The sequence below is a fragment of the Bufo bufo genome, chromosome 9, assembly GCF_905171765.1.
Source record: "Bufo bufo chromosome 9, aBufBuf1.1, whole genome shotgun sequence".
Taxonomy (NCBI): domain Eukaryota; kingdom Metazoa; phylum Chordata; class Amphibia; order Anura; family Bufonidae; genus Bufo; species Bufo bufo.
Genome location: NC_053397.1, coordinates 90048609 through 90068548, shown reverse-complemented (window position 1 = coordinate 90068548; position 19940 = coordinate 90048609). Strand labels below are relative to the sequence as shown.

Sequence of the window (19940 nt, the reverse complement as noted above, 5' to 3'; positions counted from 1 at the left end):
GCTAAGGATATTGAGGTTATGGAACTGATTAGATGCACGTCTTTTGATCCTTCCACCAAATAGGTAGTTCACAATCATGAGTGATTGCAATGAACTTTCATTTATTCTTGTGGATATGACATATACGTCTGATCAACTGGGGTCCCACTGCCTGAATCTCCATCAACATACCATAAATAGGGTTGCTTGCCCCCCTCCCCCCTTCTATTAGAAACTGATCACTCCATTATAATCTTTGAAAGATACAAGGCTCGCCAATACTCTGTTTTAAAATCTTGAGGGAAGTCTTTCAGGCTAAGAAGACTTAAAGCTTAGAAATAGATAATAGCTTTGTAATACGGCATCTGATAGAAGATGCTATCTCTGTGTGCTTCTGTATAAAATCAGAGGCACCCAGAAATACAGTATGGCACCATAGCAGGCTATGACTTCCATGTCACGGTCCATACAACACAGTATCTTACAGGCAGTACTCCTGAGTTCTAATCCACCCAAGGTCATCATCTGCATGTAGTTTCTGAGGAATTCCTCCCCTGCTCCAAAAACGTGTCATGAGTCAAATAATTTGTAAAACAATTTTAGAAAAAATGTAGAAACCAGAAGGAAAGAGCAATACCTGAATATAATGGTGCACTCTGATTGGAAGAAGAGACGCACTGACCATTATCGGCATCAACAGAAACAGAGTACCATTGCCCACAGGTAACATTGTTGATTTCACAATAATTTTCTCCGGTGGTGCAGTTATAATGGTCGGAGCCACCCCATGCGGTAGCTGTGAATGTTAGATTTCCAGTGTCCTCGCTCCAGGTGACAAACATCGAATTTTTATTGCAAATGACATTAGTACCGACAATCTGAGGAGCGCAGGGAACTGCAAGCACAGGCGGGTCATTTTATTACTATGAATTTGCTTATTGTTTGAAGCAATATGAAGAAGAAGAAGGCAATGACTATGTTGTGGCACCTTAAGTATATATCAAAGATACTGTCATTTGCAACACAAATGAATTAATGGCACCGTCTAGATCTTACACGCAGTAATACATTACAGTAAAATATTAAAAGGGGTTGTCTCACTTCAGCAAATGGCATTTATCATTATGATTGCCCATATTGCTTCCTTTACTGGCTTGATTCATTTTCCATCATATTATACACTGGAGTATTCAGGGGTTACGACCACCCTGCATTCGTGCTTGTACTCTATAGCAAAAATCGTTGGCCTCTCTGATGGACAGGACCGTAGGAGCGCACATAGCCATGCTCCTGTCCCAGACTCTTCATGTCTACGCTGCAGCCGTGGCCATAACCCCTTGGATATGAGCAGTGTATTATGTGATGGAATAATGAATCCATCCAGTAAAGGAAGCAACATGGATAATAACAATACATTAGTAAGTGGCTTATATTAATTTTATCTACATGATAAATGCCATTTGCTGAAGTGACAAAACCCCTTTAACTAAATGTTCAAGAATTTATTGACAGTATTACAAGATGGAATAAATCTGCTGTCTATGCTGTGATATAATAAAATCCATGTTTTCCAAGGAGAAAACCCACATTCAAAGCGACACAGGTCTATACCATGACAGATCCTCTATAACTAACAGAAATCCTCCAGACAAAAATGAATGGGGTATTTTGGCTATAACAAGTTATCCCTTATCCATGTTGGGGGTCCTACTGCTGGGATCCCAGTGATCACAAAATGTGGCCCCATACCCTGTGGAGCCCCACTGAAATGGACAGAGCAGCTGGTTGGAAATACTCCCCACCAATCTGATGGTTATCCCCTACTCTGTGGATGCAACTTCTTTGTGCGTACAAAAAAGTGACATTTCTTCTCAAAGAATGAGGCTTTCTCAAGAAGAAACTACACAGGAAAAAAATGAATTTTTGTAAAAAAAAGAAAAAAAAGAAAACTGCAGCATCAAGTGAATGGTTCCACTTCACAGATCAAGGGGGTTGTCTCATGAAGATATAGCTTTCTTTTTTCATTAGGTTATATAAAAATGTCCTGCTTGGGCCTCCTCTATGCGCTGGCCTGGCCTGTCCAGACATACTTTTCCCTAGAGATAATAGGCTTTCTGTAGCTGGACTGATCACCATGTAAGTTGCAATTTACAGGGGTTGCCCAAGTAAAAAATAAATAAATAAATAAATAAAAGGCAGAAGGGTTGTTAAAACGATAAAGAAAAGGTTATATTGACCACTCCAAACCTCTTCCACTCCGCCGCTGGTTTTGGCTGCTGCAATGACGTGCCGCTATACTGATCAAAAGTGCTGCAGTAATCACTGAGCTCAGCGGAGTATGACATAAGACCACTGAGGCCTGGGACTGGGAATATGAGGATATGTTCACATAGTAAAAATCAGGAGCAGAATCTTTGGTGGCAAATTTGTAATTTGGTGGCTTTTTTAGTGGAATTTTTAATAGTGGAGTATTTTAGAAGAGTTTCTGGTTAAGGTTTTTCTGCTTCCCCACTGACATCTATGAAATCCACAAGCCTGCCCCTAAGACGTTAAATGTCCCTTCTCAAGAGTTCTAAATCAGCTACTGAATAAAATCCTATTTGTACAGGATGTGCACATGGTCAAGGTTTTTACACTGAAGCCAATGGCAATCTTTTGAATTCAGCTGCTGAATCAGTGTTTCTGTGTCTTAGTAAATATTTGTATTGCACTTGAAATCATTCTGGAGCATCTATTCTTATAACTCAGTGTTGTGCCATCCCTCTTTTATTCCTACTAAAAGTGTAGGAATAAATGTACAGCTGGGTGCTACCAGTTGGGAGTGTGCTCAATCTTAAAGTTGTCCAATAAGTGCCCCCAAATAGTAACACCCGAGAGAACCTTTACTCAAACTCCTAGCAGAAGCAATAGATGTTTGGCATAACATAGAGTTGATATTACATGGGGAGTGCAAGTACAGTAGTTACTAAAACAGACATGTCAAGACTCTGGAGAGGTAAGGCTGCATAGATTTGTGCAGCAGAGATTGATGACAGCCTTCTGAAGGCTGAAGTCACCAATGCCCACCGCACAAATCTGTGCTTATAATGCAATATCATTAATGAGATTCAAGAGCAGTGATGGAGAACCTTTTACAGGCCGAGTGCCCAGCCCAAAACCACTTATTTATCGCAAAGTGCCAACACAGCAATTTAATATGAATACTACAGTCCAGTATAGTATGTCTTCCATGTACTTTATCATTGAGCTATAATATCCTGCCTACATTCAGTGCGCTGCCTGTGCTGTTCATGGTGCAACCTGCGCTGATGGCTGGCAGGACAAGTCTAAGGCATATTGGTACACCATAGACTTTCTCCAGGGTGTGGGTGCCCACAGAGAGGGCTCTGAGTACCGCCTCTGGCACCCGTGCCATAGGTTCGCCACCACTGTTCTAGACCCTTGAGGATGCAATCTAAATGCAGAAACACAAAGGATCAATAGATACTAGCAGCCAGAGCATAGGGTAAGGCTAGGTCTTGTATGCTGTCAGGGGTGGTAAGTTCCCTGTACCTATACGTATCATTGCTTCTAGGTATGAATGCTCACCTGCTTTGACCTCCATGGCTGGACTGTAGGGGCTCATGCACTGGTAGTTGTTGGCAGTGACATATACCGTGTAGGTCTGACTGCATGGTAAGTCATACAAATAACAGCTTAGAAGGAAGGATTCACAGGAATATTCGGAGCCATCGCTTGCTTTTACACGTGCAATGTACTGAACTGCCCCTTCACTGTTGTCCCATTGAATGAGCGTTGATCGGGTTTTGCAGTCAGTCATGGCTGAAATGGCTTTAGGTGCACATGGAACTGTAAGGCAGACAGATAAATAAGAACGATGCCATACATTGTATGGGTTTTGATTAAGATCGTACATTTAGCTTTTGTTTGTTTTTATAGCTGAACAAAAATCATTACATTTTAATTCTTAAATCATCCTCATTGTAAAATATATAAGAATAGCACAACCTCGGTACTACAGCCTGAGGTGCACCACATTATGCTGCCAACTGGAAACCAGACAATGCATTGCCACCAGTATAAATAACTGCAAATCAGGTGCATTAAAGGGAACCTGTCATCAGAATTGACCTATGGCGCTTTTTACATGTTCCTGGTATTGTTCAGAATTAAATGTACTGCATTAATGTTAGAAATCATCTTTGATTTCCTACTATGAGCGCTGCTGGTTCTAAGAGAAGTGGGTCCTGTTCACATAAAGTTCAGAAATATAGTCAGAACCGCCGTGCTCTCATTCAGCAAAGACAGGTTCAACCGATCAAAAGTACGTAGAACCTTTTTTTGAACCAATCACTGGTTCAACAAATGCGGCCTTCACAACAGTCTTTTTACAAAGCACTCCTCTCATTTCATAAAATTACTCAAATACACATCATATAAAAGACGCATCCATAAATAGTATTCCCCAAATAAAACATATATCCATAAATACACATACATAAAAATCATAAAAGTCTACAAACATGTTCCAGCTATTTAAATATCTCAGCCAATCGCTTTTTACTACTATCCCAATAACTCAATGGGTCTGCGATCACATGTAGTATATCTACCAATCAGCTATTACTCTCATCCATCCATTCTTAACCACTTAAGGACCACAGGTTTACAGTATACCCCCCTAGTGACCAGGCCCTTTTTTACAAATCGGCACTCCACAACTTTAACGGTTTATTGCTCGGTCATGCAACTTACCACCCAAATGAATTTTACCTCCTTTTCTTCTCACTAATAGAGCTTTCATTTGCTGGTATTTCATTGCTGCTGACATTTTTACTTTTTTTGTTATTAATCGAAATTTACTGATTTTATTGCAAAAAATTGACATTTTTCACTTTCAGTTGTAAAATTTTTCAAAAAAAACGACATCCATATATAAATTTTTCTCTAAATTTATTGTTCTACATGTCTTTGATAAAAAAAAAATGTTTGGGTAAAAGAAAAATGGTTTGGGTAAAAGCTATAGAGTTTACAAACTATGGTACAAAAATGCTTTTTGAAGCAGCTCTGACTTTCTGAGCACCTGTCATGTTTCCTGAGGTTCTACAATGCCCAGACAGTAGAAAAACCCCACAAATGACCCCATTTCGGAAAGTAGACACCCTAAGGTATTCGCTGATGGGCATAGTGAGTTCATAGAACTTTTTATTTTTTGTCACAAGTTAGCGGAAAATGATGATTTTTTTTTCCTTACAAAGTCTCATATTCCACTAACTTGTGACAAAAAATAAAAACTTCCATGAACTCACTATGCCCATCACGAAATACCTTGGGGTGTCTTCTTTCCAAAATGGGGTCACTTGTGGCTTAGTTATACTGCCCTGGCAATTTAGGGGCCCTAATGTGTGGGAAGTAGTTTGAAATCAAAATGTGTAAAAAATGACCTGTGAAATCCTAAAGGTGCTCTTTGGAATGTGGGCCCCTTTGCCCACCTAGGCTGCAAAAAAGTATCACACATCTGGTATCGCCGTACTCAGGAGAAGTTGGGCAATCTGTTTTGGGGTGTCATTTTACATATACTCATGCTGGGTGAGATAAATATCTCGGTCAAATGCCAACTTTGTATAAAAAAAATGGGAAAAGTTATCTTTTGCCGAGATATTTATCTCACCCAGCATGGGTATATGAAAAATGACACCCCGAAACACATTGCCCAACTTCTCCTGAGTACGGCGATACCAGATGTGTGACACTTTTTTGCAGCCTAGGTGGGCAAATGAGCCTACATTCCAAAGAGCACCTTTAGGATTTCACAGGTCATTTTTTACACATTTTGATTTCAAACTACTTCGCACACATTAGGGCCCCTAAATTGCCAGGGCAGTATAACTACCCCACAAGTGACCCCATTTTGGAAAGAAGACACTCTAAGGTATTTCGTGATGGGCATAGTGAGTTCATGGAAGTTTTTATTTTTTGTCACAAGTTAGTGGAATATGAGACTTTGTAAGAAAAAAATAAATAAATAAAATCATTATTTTCCACTAACTTGTGACAAAAAATTAAAAATTCTAGGAACTTGCCATGCCCCTCACGGAATACCTTGGGGTGTCTTCTTTCCAAAATGGGGTCACTTGTGGGGTAGTTATACTGCCCTGGCAATTTAGGGGCCCTAATGTGTGGGAAGTAGTTTGAAATCAAAATGTGTAAAAAATGACCTGTGAAATCCTAAAGGTGCTCTTTGGAATGTGGGCCCCTTTGCCCACCTAGGCTGCAAAAAAGTGTCACACATTTGGTATCGCCGTACTCAGGAGAAGTTGGGCAATGTGTTTTGGGGTGTCATTTTACATACACCCATGCTGGGTGAGAGAAATATCTCGGCAAATGACAACTTTTCCCATTTTTTTATACAAAGTTGGCATTTGACCAAGATATTTATCTCACCCAGCATGGGTAAATGTAAAATGACACCCCAAAACTCATTGCCCAACTTCTCCTGAGTACGGCAATACCAGATGTGTGACACTTTTTTGCAGCCTAGATGCGCAAAGGTGCCCTAATTCCTTTTAGGAGGGCATTTTTAGACATTTGGATCCCAGACTTCTTCTCACGCTTTAGGGCCCCTAAAATGCCAGGGCAGTATAAATACCCCACATGTGACCCCATTTTGGAAAGAAGACACCCCAAGGTATTCAATGAGGGGCATGGCGAGTTCATACAATTTTTTCTTTTTTGGCACAAGTTAGCGGAAATAATTTTATTTCTATTTTTTCTCACAAAGTCTCCCTTTCCGCTAACTTGGGACAAAAATTTCAATCTTTCATGGACTCAATATGCCCCTCACGGAATACCTTGGGGTGTCTTCTTTCCGAAATGGGGTCACATGTGGGGTATTTATACTGCTCTGGCATTTTAGGGGCCCTAAAGCGTGAGAAGAAGTCTGGAATATAAATTTCTGAAAAATTTAACGCATTTGGATTCCGTGAGGGGTATGGTGAGTTCATGTGAGATTTTATTTTTTGACACAAGTTAGTGGAATATGAGACTTTGTAAGAAAAAAAAAAAAAAAAACTATTTCCGCTAACTTGGGCGAAAAAAATGTCTGAATGGAGCCTTACAGGGGGGTGATCAATGACAGGGGGGTGATCAGGGAGTGTATATGGGGTGATCACCCCCCTGTCATTGATCACCCCCCTGTCATTGATCACCCTTCTAAAAAAGGCTCCATTCCGACGTCCATATGTTTTTTACGGATCCACGGATACATGGATCGGATCCGCAAAACACATACGGACATCTGAATGGAGCCTTACAGGGGGGTGATCAATGACAGGGGGGTGATCAATGACAGGGGGGTGATCAGGGAGTCTATATGGGGTGATCACCCCACTGTAAGGCTCCATTCAGACATCCGTATGTGTTTTGCGGATCCGATCCATGTATCCGTGGATACGTAAAAAACATATGGCCGTCTGAATGGAGCCTTACAGGTGGGTGATCAATGACAGGTGGGTGATCAATGACAGGGGGGTGATCAGGGAGTCTATATGGGGTGAGACCCCCCCTGTCATTGATCACCCCCCTGTAAGGCTCCATTCAGACGTCCGTATGTGTTTTGCGGATCCGATCCATGTATCCGTGGAGCCGTAAAAAACATACGGACGTCTGAATGGAGCCTTACAGGGGGTGATCAATGACAGGGGGGTGATCAATGACAGGGGGGTGATCAGGGAGTCTATATGTGGTGATCAGGGGTTAATAAGGGGTTAATAAGTGACAGGGGGGGTGTAGTGTAGTGGTGTTTGGTGCTACTTATTACTGAGCTGCCTGTGTCCTCTGGTGGTCGATCCAAGCAAAAGGGACCACCAGAGGACCAGGTAGCAGGTATATTAGACGCTGTTAACAAAACAGCGTCTAATAAACCTGTTAGGGGTTAAAAAAATCGCATCTACAGCCTGCCAGCGAACGATCGCCGCTGGCAGGCTGTAGATCCACTCGCTCACCTTCCGATCCTGTGAACGCGCACGCCTGTGTGCGCGCGTTCACAGGAAATCTTGGCTCACGCGAGATGACGCCTATTGGCGTTAGTGTGACCTGGCAGCGCCGCAGCAATCACGCCTTTCAGCGTTAGCGAGACGGGAGGTGGTTAAGATACCCATGGTCAGATGTTACAAAATCTCCAATCATCTTCTACCCCGACTTATTCTCAATGAATGAAAATCACGTGTTCTCAGACCACCAATAAGGAGTCTTCAGAAAAGCCCCCAGTGTGAAAGATCAACTTGGACACAATTGTTTATTGGAAAACAATGAGAAGGAGAAAAAACATGCATTCACATGGTGTGGTTTTTGCTTGCCTTGCAAAAATCGCTTAACTAAGAATATAAAATCAAAAAGTGGTGAAGTCATGTCAACAAGTAATGGGTCAAAACATAAGATTGAAGAGGAACTTATGTGTGAACATTCGGGGGTTGTATACATGCTGGAGTGTCCAGGCGGACTCCAGTATGTGGGACGGACAATGAGAAAGTTGAAAACAAGGGTGCAGAAGCATATTTGTAACATTAAAAATGGTTTAGAGATGCATCGTATCTCTGCACACTACAGAAAGGTTCAAATCCAGAGGGTCTCATTTTCATTGGGCTGGAGCACGTAAAGAATAAGTGGCGAGGAGAAGATCCAGTAGCAAAGATAAATCGAAAAGAGGTAGAATGGATATGCTGGTTGGGCACTTTGCAACCATGTGGGTCAGATGTGAAATCAAACCTTGCATAGTTGAAAGAGAGATGTTGAGAAAGGAACACAATCTATTAGTAGGAGATACCAACAAGATTAGTAGTGGAGTGAATAGTAGGTGTAATAGCGGCTGCTGTACGCCGCTGTTCCCCCACTTATCGCCGAGGTCCCGGACGCCGCACTCAGCGGTGACCTGTGGTCGGTACTTCCCATTTCACCGCTGCAGTCCTGGGCTCTGTGTCTGTAGGTGAGGATTCCACTCCACAGCTTCCACTCAGTCCTGGACACAGCATGAGGTTGGCTGGTTTCATGTTACACTGCTCTAAGGGTGGGGCGCATCACTCCCTGGGCTGTGTGGGTTAGGTCAGGTGACCTCGCTGACCAACTCTGGCTCTCCTGCAGGTAGTTAAGTGGCTCAGCCCTCTTCCCAGATACCTCAGTGTCAAGGACCTTGAGTTTGCTGGTTCCTGATACTCTCGTGTGCTCCTGCTTTATACTTTGTTCCTGGACTTATCGTCTGATCCCTGCCTGCTTGCCTTGTCTCTCCTGTTTCTGACCCAGATTGTCTGACCTGTACCTGTGGCGCCTGCCCTGACCTTTTGCCTGTCTGACTACGCCTCTGCCTCATCCTTCGGTACTGCACTGTTGCTCCTGGTAACGACCCCGCCTGCCTGACTACGCGTGTACTTCTGGTACCTACCAAGGTATCTACTCGTCTGCCTGGACCAGTTGTCACTGACTCAGGGATTGCTCTGGAGTAGCCCCTGGCAACTACCCTAACGGCTCAAGTCTATCCTCACCATCTGAGGCTCTAGTGAAAACCAGGTAGTTGCTTAGACACACCCCTTCAGAGAATAGCCAGTCAGTGGCACAGTGGGTTTACACCAGCTAATCCGTGACAGTAGGGGAATGAAGAGGACATAGAAGACTCGGAGTAATTTCCCACTCTCATAAACCTCCCCCTCCTTCTCACAGACCTCCCCTTCGCATTCTTACGTCAGCGCCTAACCGGGTGAAATCTCGGTCAGACATAGAAGTCCTCCTGGGCTTCCATGATGCTTACATGAGCAGTGAGCGGAGGTGTAAGCTCTTGCGTCCCAGCGATCAGCTGACATCAGTCCCGGAAAGTTCTACACATGCGCAGTGAGAGCTTGAATCCAACGTGTATACCCTTCCACTCAATGCGCATATCAGGATCACAGTGGCACATGGAAATCTAATGTGCCAGGAGCCATCGTAAGAAGAAGGGGGAGGTCTGGAAGAATAATATGGGCAGGATAGTCGGGGATGACTCTGAGACTTGCCTCATCCAGCACAACATCCCAATGACTCCAGGAGCGACCAGTTCATGACGTCAGGTACAGTTTAAAAAATTATTTTTAACATAAACACATTACTTGTATCCCTGATTATATCCGAATGGTACAGTCTTAATATGGCGTTCTGCGGTATACAGTGGATATAAAAAGTCTACACACCCCTGTTAAAATTTCAGGTTTCTGTGCTGTAAAAAAATGAGACAAAGATAAATGATTTCAGAACTTTTTCCACCTTTATTGTGACCTATAAACTGTATCACTTAATTGAAAAAAAAAACTGAAATCTTTTAGGTGGAGGGAAGAAAACATAAACAACTAAAGTAATGTGGTTGCATAGGTGTGCACACCCTCTTATATAACTAGGGATGTAGCTGTGTTCAGAATTAAGCAATCACATTCAAAATCTTGTTAAATAGGAGTCAGCATACACCTGCCATCATTTGAAGTGCCTCTGATTAACCCCAAATAAAGTTCAGCTGCTCTAGTTGGTCTTTCCTGAAATTTTCTTAGTCGCATCCCACAGCAAAAGCCATGGTCCACAGAGAGCTTCCAAAGCATCAGAGGGATCTCATTGTTAAAAGGTAACAGCCAGGAGAAGGGTACAAAAGAATTTCCAAGGCACTAGATATACCATGGAACACAGTGAAGACACCTGGATGTAATGGAGGCCATTTTGGCACCGAAAATGACGGAAATTCAGGCGGATCCAGCATGTAAGTGGAACCCACACTTTCTGAATTTTATGATTGCCGCTATGGCACATAACAGGTATATTTAGTGTTAGGAACCCGTCTAACTAGAGATTGCCTTGACGTTCGGCAGGCGGGCTCAAATAATTTTGTACAAAATGATTTGCTAAGTATCTCTAACTTATTAGTTCAGCATTTGCTATTAGGATGCAATTTTGTACTTTATTTGATTTGCAGTGAGCTGTTGCATTGCTTATTTTGTTTAACAGTCTTGTTCTCAGCCATAGCAACGTGCCCCTGCGCATTGGGATGTGCTGACTGACCCCCTTTTCTTTACACAGTGAAGACAGTCATCATCAAGTGGAGAAAATATGGCACAACAGTGACATTACCAAGAACTCCTAAATTGATGAAAAGGCAAGAATAAAACTGGTCTGGGAGGCTACCAAGAGGCCTACAGCAACATTAAAGGAGCTGCAGGAATATCTGGCAAGTACTGGCTGTGTAGTACATGTGACAACAAGCAAGACGAAAGCCTTTTCTTACGAAGAAAAACATCCAAGCCATGCTTCATTTTGCAAAATATCTGAAGTCTCTCAAAAGCATGTGGGAAAAGGTGTTATGTTCTGATGAAACCAAGGTTGAACTTTTTGGCCAAAATTCCAAAACATATGTTTAGCCCAAAAACAACACTGCGCATCAGCAAAAGAACACCATACCCACAGTGAAGCATGGTGGTGGCAGCATCATGCTTTGGGGCTGTTTTTCTTCAGCTGGAACTGGGGCCTCAGTTAAGCTAGAGGGAATTATGTACAGTTCCAAATACCAGTCAATATAGGCACAAAACCTTCAGGCTTCTGCTAGAAAGCTGAACATGAAGAGGAACTTCATCTTTCAGCATGACAACGACCCAAAGCATACATCCAAATCAACAAAGGAATGGCTTCACCAAAAGAAGATTAAAGTTTTGGAATGGCCCAGACAGAGCCCAGACCTGAATTCGATTGAAAATCTGTGGGGTGATCTGAAGAGGGCTGTGCACAGGAGATGCCCTCGCAATCTGACAGATTTGGAGTCTTTTTGCAAAGAGTGGGCAAATCTTGCCAAGTCACAATGTGCCATGCTGATAGACTCATACCCAAAAAGACTGAGTGCTGTAATAAAATCAAAAGGTGCTTCAACAAAGTATTAGTTTAAGGGTGCGCAGACTTATGCAACCATATTATTTTATATTTATATTTTTTCTTCCCTCTACCTAAAAGATTTCAGTTTGTTTTTTAATTGAGTTGTACAGTTTATAGGTCACATTAAAGCTGGAAAAAGTTCTGAAATGATTTATCTTTGTCTCATTTTTTTACATCACAGAAACCTGATATTTTAACAGGGGTGTGTAGACTTTTTATATCCACTGTATACGTTTTATACATTATACTATTATATATATTGTGTGTGTTTATGTGGCATGTAAGAAGGTTTGTACACAAACATAGAAAAGGATTCTTTACGGTAAGAGCAGTGAGACTATGGAACTCTCTGCCTGAGGAGGTGGTGATGGTGAGTACAATAAAGGAATTCAAGAGGGGCCTGGATGTATTTCTGGAGCGTAATAATATTACAGGCTATAGCTACTAGAGAGGGGTCGTTGATCCAGGGAGTTATTCTGATTGCCTGATTGGAGTCGGGAAAGAATTTTTAATCCCCCAAAGTGAGGAAAATTGGCTTCTACCTCACAGGTTTTTTTTGCCTTCCTCTGGATCAACTTGCAGGATAACAGGCCGAACTGGATGGACAAATGTCTTTTTTCGGCCTTATGTACTATGTTATGTACTATGTTACTTTCTCCAAATATTTCACACTTTGTCACCTACTACCAAAGTCTGTCTTCTTTTCCAGTTTTGAAATACCTGTTACAAACGTCTCCGGAGTACTACTCATACTGGGACACTCCTCATCATAGGCAGTCACAGACAAGGACAGACTTTCACCGCACTGCAGTCCTTCGATCTGACAGCTGGTAGTCACTGAGGAACAGTTGTAGGAAATGCCACTGCTTCCTAAGGCTGATGCTCTGTAGACCACAGCCCCAACTGATGGACTCCAAGACACCACTAATGTATTGTCTTGACATTGAACAATGGCTTCAACATTTTGTGGGTCACAAGGTGCTTGAATAGTAAAGAAATAATGTATGAGCAAAATTCACACAATGTTTTAATATATTATATCTACTGCATTCCTTGCTTCATGTTTCTCACCTGTTCTTACTTTAACTCCTTGGCTCCTAGAACCATTTACATTACCGCTTACAGCAAATATACTCATCTCATACTCTGTCCCACACATCAAGTTCATAAAGAAGCAGTAGGTATCCCTGTTCACACATTCCTCTTTGCTTCCATCTGGAGCGAAAGCATTGGCAATGTATTTAGTGGCACTAGTTACAGGGTTCCAGTATAGGAGGACGGTATTTATCTGGCATTCACGGATGATTGTCACATTCTGTGGAGCACACGGAGCTGTAATTCACAAAATAGACAGACAGAAGGGTAGACTGTTATATAAGGAATCCGTACAGAATAGGTTTTTGGTATTCCAAAAATGATGAGTGCACTTGTAGTCAATTCACCTACAAACTGCTATAAAATAAGATGATCAGGTATAAGGAGTGCACGTGCTAACCCTCTAATCTTCTGACATTTGTTCCCTGTCATGTTTATTCATATTCAGCAGCACAGCTGGATGACCATCTCCGACCAAGCATTGTGGCTGCCAGATTTTGTCTCAACTGAGTATCCCCTCCCCCACGCCACTGTCGTCAAACCCTGCAGTAAAACCAGTGGTTAAGTTGCCGTGGCCCATAGCCACAGTTCCCACCTCTAATACTCGCTGTCTAAACTTTTCCCTCAGTAACACTCCCTATTATTCACTTACAATGCTCACTTGACCATCTGGTGCTGACAACTACCTGACCTGCACCATTTCAGCCTTTAGACCCCTCACCTACCCTCACTAAATCCTACTACTTTCCCCTCACATACTGCAAATAAAAAGATCTATGGTCACAGAAGTAGATTAGGAACTTGATACAAAAGTGAGGCTACCACTGGAGAGGTATCTGTAGATGCTAGACAGACCACATATATGACAGTAACACTGCTTACCCGACTGTATCGGTTGCCCTATCTTAGAATGAAGTCATCCCAGCAAATATACTAGTTCTATCATCTTTCAATCAACTGATACCTGTTGGGCCTTGCTGGAGAATTATAGTATGATGCAGCAGCCCAGAACTGGGGGTATCTGCAAATGTTTTATTGTGTTGTATTATGTATTGTTATGTTGTGTTATTTTCATGTTTTGGCTATTCATTCCATGATTGGCAATGTTTGGCAGGAATTGGGCTAACCACCCTATTCTTCTCCTTTTCATAGGAGTGGGCTGGTTCTACTTCCTGCCAGGAAGGTGAGTTCCAGTTCAAATAGTGAAGAGAGAGGAAGTACCTGCCAGAGCTCCTACTTCTAGGAACCCATTCTGATGTCAGACCATCACTCCAGGGAGATCATCTGAATCAAGAAATTTCAGCTTTACAGACACTGCTGCGAGGTATGGGGCTATGGCTTGTATTAAAAAAAAATATATATATATATATATATATTTTTTTTTTTTTTCATACAATATATAATAATATAATGTAGAATTTATATTGGCATATATGGGATTTAGTATAAACATTTTAAATATATTTTTAACATCCTTGCTTTTTTGTGATCATTCTCACTGTATGTTGGGTAGAGGAAAGACATCTATTACCTGGAAACTATCTTAGAGAGGATCTGTCAGCAATCCTGACATGCCTATTTTAGTAACATAGGACATCCCCCATGCAATGACAATTCTGGAGCATCTATTCTTCTGACTCTATATTCTGACATTCCTCTATTAGTCTACTGTGAAGTTTTTGAATGAATTGTAAATAGTCTGAAATGGAGGTCCAACCAGTTGTGGGTGTGTCCCTGCACAGTGTGTAACTGCCAGGACTGACTAGATACATCCCAGACTGGTAACACACAGATGGACCTTTATTGTAGACCTTTGGCTGTTCATTAATAAACATCTAGTGGGAAAAGTAGACAAATGGCACAACACAGAGTTTTGAGAATAGATGCTCCAGAATTATTATTACATGGAAAGTGCAAGTAATTACTAAAACAGACATTTCAGGAGAGGGGGCAGGTTCTCACTAAGGCTGAATGACTAGCCTTCTGAAGGCCGTCATCAATGCCTGTCACACAGATCTATCGTGTACATCATTCTAGACCCCTGAGGATGCAATCTAAATACAGAAAGTAGTCACTAGCTGTGTCAGATCAAGTATAGGGCAAGGCTAGGTCTTGTATTGTTCTGTCTTCATACACGTTCACACAGTGTGCAGTCTGATATTCAGTATAAACCATTCCTGTCTTCCAAATAAGAGGACTGTTTTCTGTAGTCCAACTTGTTTATTGGTCAACAGGATTGTAAATTGGTAAAACTACAAGAATACAAATGGCTTGTATAAGGCATAACATGAATCAGCAGAAGCATAGAACAGCATGTATTATAACATTACATTAACACTGGGCATACAGTATGTCCAAAATGGCTGCCTATACATAGATTGCATGGCTAGCTAACAGAAATAACTGAGTTACACTTATACCTAACTAAACAGCTCTGCATAACATACCGTCCCTGAAACAAGCTAGATCTCACTCACCAGATATACTTGCGCAAAGATGGTGGAGTTTAAGAAGGATAACTGCATGGAATCTTTATTAACAAAAAAAACAAGGTGCAATATATTTTTACCACCGCTAGATGGTGCTGTTACCTAACTAATAACTACAGGAATACAGAAATCGCAGCAGAATGAATTAGAAATGAAATAGACATGAACTGAAATGAATCTCCCTCTGCTGGAGGCAGAACATGTATCCTTTGAGAAATTCTTCTAAACAAGATAGCCTTGATCAGTAACTTGTAGGTCTGAATACACAGAACAGTTGTGTGATCTCAAGAATAACAATAGGCAGGGCTGTCTTTAACGCGAGGCAAAAGGGGCAACTGCCTCTTGAGCCCCGCTGGCCACTGGAGGACCTTTCATGGGTCCATACTTTATTAACTAAGTAGCAGGACATGTAGGGCATACATGGGGGATGTCCCTGCACTTACTATTATTTCTGGGCGCCGCTCCGTTGCGCTGCTGTGGACCCCGTTACATTCTCCCGCGCTGTATGCTAAGTAACAGCATCGGAACACCAGGGAGGAGACATCAGCTTTTCTCTGTGGGCGTTCCTTCTCCCTGGCTGTAGCGCTGTCCAATCGCAGTGCAGAACGTCACAGCCAGGAAGAATGTGAGGTTTTTTTTTCTCCCTTCGTTCTGTGCTGCGAATGGACACCGCTACAGCCAAGGAGAAGGAACGCCCAGGGAGAAAAGCTGATGTCTCCTCCCTGGTGTTCCGATGCTGTTACTTAGCATACAGCACGGGAGAATGTAACGGGGTCCACAGTGGCGCAACGGAGCGGCGCCCAGAAATATTAGTAAGTGCAGGGACATCCCCCATGTATGCCCTACATGTCCTGCTACTTAGTTAATAAAGTATGGACCCATGAATGCGGCAGCGGCACTTGTGTTCTCCCTCTTGCCCAGGGTCCAATCAATATTAAAGACGGCCCTGACAATAGGTAGCAATTAAGATATGCATAGAAAGAATGCATAAAGCTAACACAGAGGTGTGAAATATTTTGTGAGAATTGAAACATATTTCTTTCAAGTTAAAGACGTTTTCTGAGACTTTTTATCTGATGATCTGTATCTGATCGGTGGGGATCTTACACCTGGGACCCCTGTCGATTAGATGTTTGAGAAGGCACCAGCGATTGTGTAAGTACTGCAGCCTTCCCACAGCTTTCCCTAGACCAGTGACGTCACGTTCATCAGTCACGTGGCCTAGGCACAGCTCTGAGCTGCGATACCAAGCAAAGCCACTGTACAGTGTATGGGGGTGTGCTTGGCCGATGCCTTCTCCAACAGCTGATCGGCAGGGGTCCTGGGTGTTGGACCCCCCCCCCCCCTATCCTCACCCAGGATAGGTCATCAGTTAAAAAGTCTCAGAAAATGATTTAATTGATTAAATAAAAGCTTGAACGGTATAGAGCTTCATTAGATTTGCTGTGTGTCTCAGTCTATCTACAGATAAAGTGCCTACAGGTTACATAGCACAAAAACAAATAATAACCAAAACAATGTGGTGGGCAACATCTACTCCCCTCAAAAAAGCCAACCAAACCATAAACCAAGCAAACCCACATGGAAAAAAGATGAGTCTCAAATGGCTCAAAGAGTAATAATAATCTTTATTAAATACACATATACTAATACTCTTATACTAAACCTGATTCCATATTGCTATCTTATGATAGTTAAGTGGTGTATAGTCACTGCATTCCCCTCTGTATTGAGAACATTATTACACTGTTCCTCAGGTGTATACCGCACTTCTACTTTGATGTATTTCATCTGTATTTTTTATCATGTTGTATATATGTATTTAATAAAGATTATTCTTACTTTTTGAACCATTTGAGACTCATCTTTTTTTCACGGAGGTTATCTACAGATAAATCAAAACCCCAAATGTATACTTAGCTTGGGCGAGTGCCCATTGTTAGTTAACCTTAGAGATTGTCCCACTAAACATATTGTACATTTTTCAAACCAGCACCTGGATCTGAATACTTCTGTAATTGCACATAATTAAAAAATTTGTATAGCCACTGAGTTTTTCAATGAAATCTATCTCTATAATGCCACCTGCTGTTTGCTCTTTTTCTAATTTCTCTGTCCACCTTACTGAGGTGGACGCACATTCTCAATTCCATCCTTCAATTGCCACCAGCTGCCTCAGAAAGGGCATGCCCCCTGAGATGGGGCATGCCATCCTGAGCTGTGAGTTTGAAATAAATCTAGCAGATCAATTAAAACAAATCCTTTGTATGAAGCTACAGCTGCAAGTGGCAATTTCCATCCCAAGACAAGCAGGGCACCAGGAAAAAGAGTCAAGGGGCATGCTCCTGATGCCTGGGCCTAGAGACACCAGTGCTCAATACATTATTTTAATGAAATCAAGGTTTAATGCAGTCAACATAATAACCAGTGAAATTACCTGTTTCTAGAGTCAACGTTTCACTGCTATTGCTGGTGCAACCATTACTGACAGCTCTGACGGTCACATTGTATGTCTGTTCACACAGAAGGTTCTGTAGGTTACAACTGGTGGAGGTGGATGTACATGATGCCTCATGCCCCTCTTTTGATTTTGCAGAAGCCATATATGAAGTAGCTCCATTACGTAATGTCCAGGATAATAATGCAGTCCCCATGTTGCTGTTGTACTGAATAGTCACAACTTGAGGAGATTCCAGCCCTGGTTAACAACAGATAAAATATTTCTTTATTTTTTGCTAATGTAACAAAAGATCAAAAAAGTCAAATTCTCTCAAATAATGCACTGATTAGCTCATGGTAGTACAAATGGTGCTTATTTTAATTATCCAACTCCTTGAGCATTGTCTGCATTGTGCTGTTTTCTTGTTATTTTTCCTAGAAATTTATGAATAAATTGACAACTGGGTGTTACCATTCCCCCGGTAAAAGGGGTGTCTACACAATCTGGTCTGTAAAAAATACATTTGTATTGTGTTAGCCAAATATGTGTATAAATATGTGACTGTTCAGATACTGCATTATATACCATGCCCAATGAAGAGACCTGAGTAGTTTCGAAAGCTTGCAATTTTGTCTTCATCTTTTCGGTTAGCCATTAATATACCGTAACTACTATATAATCTAATTTTTTATACAGTCTGAGAATTGAAACATATTTATTCAAAGTTAAATGATGAAATAATGGCTAGACCAGAATGGAATCTTCAAGAGATGTGCTTTGTGTGTCTGTCAACCCCATCAGAACCCATAATGTAATATATGGCTTGGGCTTGTACCCTCCGTTAGTTAATCTGAATAATGAGGATGTGTTTACAGTGAAGATGATCCTAAAGTAAAGCCTTATGAGCGCCACAATGCCCCATGATAAATTAATTGCCCTCAATGCCATCCACAATTATCCCTATGCTGCCATTATGCCTCATGCCAGCCACACTTTCAACCTCTCTTGCTTATGCAAGATGGCTCAGTGGTTAGCATTGGTGCCTTGCAGCGTTAGGGTTTGTTAATAAGATATTGATGATGAGTTAATTCATTGATGATTTATTTTTAGGATGATTTATTGTTAATTAACTTTAAGCTAATCTTTAATAAAGATGGCCGTGGCCTTATTTATTCCACCCATTAAGGTGTCCACGTGTATTTTGTATTGATTAAGCTATTGGATATTTGGTTATAGGGTTTGGGTATGATTTATAATCCCATGCTTTTTTCAATGATGGTTGCTAGGAGATGTTGTTTGTAAATCTTCAGGTTTTTTTATCACGCGTGTAAAAAAACACATCAAAATGCATTGCACCCGTGCGGAAATTATTAATATAATTTATGTATGATCAGTTATGTATGATCAGTAAGAAGAACAATTTTCTTATATGCAGAGATATGTGAATTTTTGATAATTTGACATTCAGAGATCTCAATCCCAAAAATAAACGCATTCCAGACCAGGTTTTCACACACACCTTGCCCACTATAAAGGTGGGGCATGAACAGGGGGATGTCAACCACTGATGAAGGGGTCACTGCTCTAAAACCCCGAAACGCATCTGGTATTAACCCCCCTACTTGGAAGAAGGACATTGCCAGACTGAGGAGGCTTGGATATTATCGTATGAATATTGGATTGCCAAAGAAGGAAACTACCACTACACGAAAGACATCTGGTTTCAAACACAAGACTACGTGTATCCAGCAGTTCGTTTGGCGCTAAATTCAAACTTGATCAAACAGCCCTTGAGACCGGAACCTTAACCTTCATAAGAAAGCGGACCGAGTCGAGGGCCTACAGTCCAGCTAAAAGACCTCCTGGCAAGACTGTGCATACTCCATTTAAAACTAAGCGATCGCTTTCCAGCCAAATACAGCGGGACGCCGCTGTCTGTATGAGCAGGTGGAAGGTCGTCTTATATATTATCGACTTCCATCTGTGTTTCGAATTTTGGTCACTAAATG

The 19940-nt window shown here is 41.7% G+C and overlaps 1 protein-coding gene across 1 annotated transcript in view; it reads right to left on the bottom strand.

The window, feature by feature from the left end:
• LOC120979803 (mucin-3A-like) overlaps positions 1–19940 on the bottom strand; it is a 121056-nt gene that overhangs the window by 82771 nt on the left and 18345 nt on the right. Inside the window, exons 5-9 of the mRNA XM_040408760.1 lie at positions 17929–18189; positions 12979–13239; positions 12592–12888; positions 3568–3828; positions 617–874 (exon numbers count right to left, since the gene is read on the bottom strand). Of these exons, the coding sequence (XP_040264694.1) occupies positions 617–874; positions 3568–3828; positions 12592–12888; positions 12979–13239; positions 17929–18189 (1338 nt within the window). The remainder of the gene's footprint in view (positions 1–616; positions 875–3567; positions 3829–12591; positions 12889–12978; positions 13240–17928; positions 18190–19940) is intronic.